The following is a 4122-nucleotide window of genomic DNA, read 5'->3' as shown; positions in this document are numbered from 1 at the left end:
CTGATTACAGGACTGCATTTACATTTTTCTCAATCCAAACTGAAAACCCTTCACTTTTAAAGTCAGAATCATTCAAATTAAATTTCAGAATGTTTTTGCTCTCTTTTTAAACAAAGAAAACAATCTGAAGTTGTCGTTATTTTTAAGTTATCGTGCCGTGATTTCACCAGTCTGGCCCATTTGGGAGTAGATTTTTCTCCATGTGGTCCCCTATCTAAAATGAGTTTGACACTCCTGGTCTAGAACTACGAAATACGTGCCAATGCATTAGACCAGTGTTTTTCATCCACTGTGCCGCGGCACACCGTGAGATACAGTCTGGTGTGCCGTGGGAGATTATCTAATTTCACCTCTTTGGGGTAAAAAATATTTTTTGCAAACCAGTAATTATAGTCTGCAAATGATGTGTTGTTGTTGAGTGTCGGTGCTGTCTAGAGCTCGGCAGAGTAACCGTGTAATACTCTTCCATAGCAGTAGGTGGCAGCAGGTAGCTAATTGCTTTGTAGATGTCGGAAACAGCGGGAGGCAGCGTGCAGGTAAAAGGGTGTCTAATGCTTAAACCAAAAACAAACAAAGGGTGAGTGCCCTAAAGAAAAGGCATTGAAGCTTAGGGAAGGCCATGCAGAACGAAACTAAAACTGAACTGGCTACAAAGTAAACAAAAACAGAATGCTGGACGACAGCAAAGACTTACTGTGGAGCAAAGACGGCGTCCACGATGTACATCCGAACATGACATGACAATCCACGAAGAAGGATAAAAACAAAGTAGATGCGGGAAATATCGTTCAAAGGAAGACATGAAACTGCTACAGGAAAATACCAAAAAAAGAGAAAAAGCCACCAAAGACAAGAACTAAAACACTAAACACATGAAATCAGCAAAAAAAAAGTTTTCACTCTATATTGTATTACTTTAAAGTAATACACTCTATACATTGCTAATGTGGTAAATGACTATTCTAGCTGCAAATGTCTGGTTTTTGGTGCAATATCTACATAGGTGTATAGAGGCCCATTTCCAGAAACTATCACTCCAGTGTTCTAATGGTACAATGTGTTTGCTCATTGGCTCATAAGGCTAATTGACGATTAGAAAACCCTTGTGCAATCATGTTCACACATCTGAAAACAGTTTAGCTCGTTACAGAAGCTACAAAACTGACCTTCCTTTGAGCAGATTGAGTTTCTGGAGCATCACATTTGTGGGGTCAATTAAACGCTCAAAATGGCCAGAAAAAGAGAACTTTCATCTGAAACTCGACAGTCTATTCTTGTTCTTAGAAATGAAGGCTATTCCACAAAATTGTTTGGTTGACCCCAAACTTTTCAACGGTAGTGTATAAACTATCAGACTGCGTGGTCGGTAGTAGTGGGTTTCAGTAGGCCTTTAAAACAACAAACCAAACACCCGTAAGTAATCACAAATTAATTTTATTGAAAAATATAGGTTATTTTAGCTAATACAGAAAAAAAGGCTAAAGACGACAACAGTAAGGCATATAAGATACAAAACGTCCCCCATTTGCACTAATTACCTAAATTATATATATATATTATAGTGTTTCGCGTGATTAGCAACATAAATATCCAGTTACGCACTTTTTTTTTTTGCGTCAACATTGAAGATTGAGAGGAAAAGTTAACAATCTCCCAAAACGTTCGCAGCAAGATTCCTTTTTTTTTTAGGGCATTTTTGGCACATGTCAATTTCAAGGACAAGGTTGCATATAAATCTTTCTTATTGCTGTCGTTTTTAAGTTGGTAGCCACACAAATCAAACGGTAAACAAACAAGACAGACATACAGTCAAGACACTCATTGAAGCTAACTGGCACCATATCAACCTTACAGTTTGATGCTGAATGCCTGCAATAAGGTCATGTTTACATCTGGGGGGGGGGTGCGCACGAGAGGAGGATTGGGGAAGTAGCATCCATTGTTGCATAAATCCAAGCACTCTGACAGCTCAATGGTCTATTATGTGGGGATGCGGAGGCTCCAGGCTGGGACTCGCACTCACTGAAGATACCCCAAAGCGGCATTCCTGCGGTGACGCGACGGCGGGCCAAAAAAAAAAAAAAAACAAGCATGTGACACGTCAAAACCGGGAGGCTGGGAAAGACACGTTTCCCTTCTCTTGGAAAAAACTGTCCTTCTGGAATGTTCCATATTCAAAATTCCTGGTGATTCTCACTCACCAGCTTTTCCGCTCTCAAGGGGGGGGATTGCTTTCCTTGCATAAACAACATTCCGGAGCGGAGGAGGAAACCGTCGCCTCACAGGCGGATCTCGTCGTCTTCGTCGTCTAAGAAGGACGAGAAGTTGCTTTCCTCTTCCGGCGGAGCGCTGAAGGTGGCGCTGTCCGTGTCGGCGGCGTACACGTGGGCTCGCTCGTCCAGCGCCGCCGAGCTCGAGCTGGACACGGAACAGCTGTCCAGGTGTTGCAGGTGCTTGGGGCGGGTCTCGGGGGTGTGTACCCCACAGATCTCTTTTTCTGGGCGCGGGGAGGATCTCAGAGTTGCTTCCTTTTCGTCCGTTTTCCGGCGGTCTTCTTCCTCGTGGTTGCTGAGAGGCGGCGAGGCGCGGCCTTCGCTGCTCTTGCCTTCCTCGTAGCCCAGGTCGTCGTCCTCCTTCTCCATCACGCCCAGGATGTCCCCCAGCATGGACGGCCCCAAGTCCACGTGGAAGGACATGACCGACTCGGCGTGCTTCATTCCGCATAAAGAGGGGCGGCAGCTCTCGGGTAGTTCCGTCGCCTCGCCGAATCTTCGCTCCTCCACCTCCAGGAAGTGATTGGCGGCGGCGCCGTCGCATTCCGCCAGCTGCTTCAAAGGACTGGAGGACAGACTCTTGGCCACCATGCCATCTCCTCGGTCCTCGTCGTTGAGAAACGGCAGCGACATGGCGTTCTTCACGTAAGTGGGCGACCCGCCCGAGACCACCTGGGGGTGCTGGTCCACGCGGGTCACCGACTGGGAGCGCTTGCTGCTCCTGAAGGTGCGCGACAGCAGGCCCGGCCGGGGGGAGCTGGGGAAGGAGGTGGACTCGGCCGGGGGTTCTCCCGAGCGCGTGCTGAGGAAGGAGGTGTCGCCGAAGGCGTCGCCGCTGCGGCCGACGTGCATGGTGTGGCGGAAGTCGCCGAGCGGGGCGCTGATCATCTCCCTGGTCAGGTCGGTGCGGGAACGCCGGGTCTTGTGGGAGGAGCCGGACACCAGCTGCTTTAGGATGGGCATGGCGGCAGATTCGTGGACTGCGATTTAATCGAGAGTCAGGCAAGAATCAGCAAAGAGACCTAAAAATTAAAACATAAAATTAATTTGTATGCCACAACACAACAACATCACATAATAACTAACAGAGGCAATTCTAGAGGGAGCCACGGGAGCTCGCATTCTCGTTGTCTCCCCTTCGACAAATGGAAAAAGTTTTTCCAACTACAAACCCCGTTTCCATATGAGTTGGGAAATTGTGTTAGATGTAAATATAAACGGAATACAATGATTTGCAAATCATTTTCAACCCATATTCAGTTGAATATGCTACAAAGACATATTTGATGTTCAAACTGATAAACAATTTTTTTTTGGCAAATAATAATTAACTTAGAATTTCATGGCTGCAACACGTGCCAAAGTAGTTGGGAAAGGGCATGTTCACCACTGTGTTGCGTGGCCTTTCCTTTTAACAACACTCAGTAAACGTTTGGGAACTGAGGAGACACATTTTGTAAGCTTCTCAGGTGGAATTCTTTCCCATTCTTGAGAGAATGGTTGCCCCCGGGAGATTTTCGGGAGGGGCACTGAAATTCGGGAGTCTCCCGGGAAAATCGGGAGGGTTGGCAAGTATGATTGGGAGACGCAACTGCTCTGTACGGCTCCCTATGTCCATGTATCGCTCCGTACATCGGCGTTTTAAAAAGTCATTATTTTTACTTTTTGAAACCGATAATGATAATTTCCGATATTACATTTTAAAGCATTTATCGGCCGATAATATCGGCAGGCCGATATTATCGGACATCTCTATTGGAATGGTTTGAAAAGGTTGAAAAATGTGGGAATTGTGCAACTTGGAAAAAATGTCCCATTAATTTCAATGGGAAATTCCTGGAATTTGGGG

The 4122-nt window shown here is 46.0% G+C and overlaps 1 protein-coding gene across 1 annotated transcript; it reads right to left on the bottom strand.

Moving 5' to 3' along the window:
* Positions 1-1424: 1424 nt before the first annotated feature.
* Positions 1425-3413, bottom strand: LOC133642979 (cdc42 effector protein 4-like). Its single transcript, XM_062037402.1, has one exon. The coding sequence runs from the start codon at positions 3234-3236 to the stop codon at positions 2280-2282; it is 957 nt and encodes a 318-aa protein (XP_061893386.1). The 5' UTR covers positions 3237-3413; the 3' UTR covers positions 1425-2279.
* Positions 3414-4122: the final 709 nt, after the last annotated feature.

The sequence above is a fragment of the Entelurus aequoreus genome, linkage group LG25 (assembly GCF_033978785.1).
Source record: "Entelurus aequoreus isolate RoL-2023_Sb linkage group LG25, RoL_Eaeq_v1.1, whole genome shotgun sequence".
NCBI lineage: Eukaryota > Metazoa > Chordata > Actinopteri > Syngnathiformes > Syngnathidae > Entelurus > Entelurus aequoreus.
Note: the sequence above shows the minus strand (reverse complement) of the source record. Positions and strands in the feature narration are given on the sequence as shown.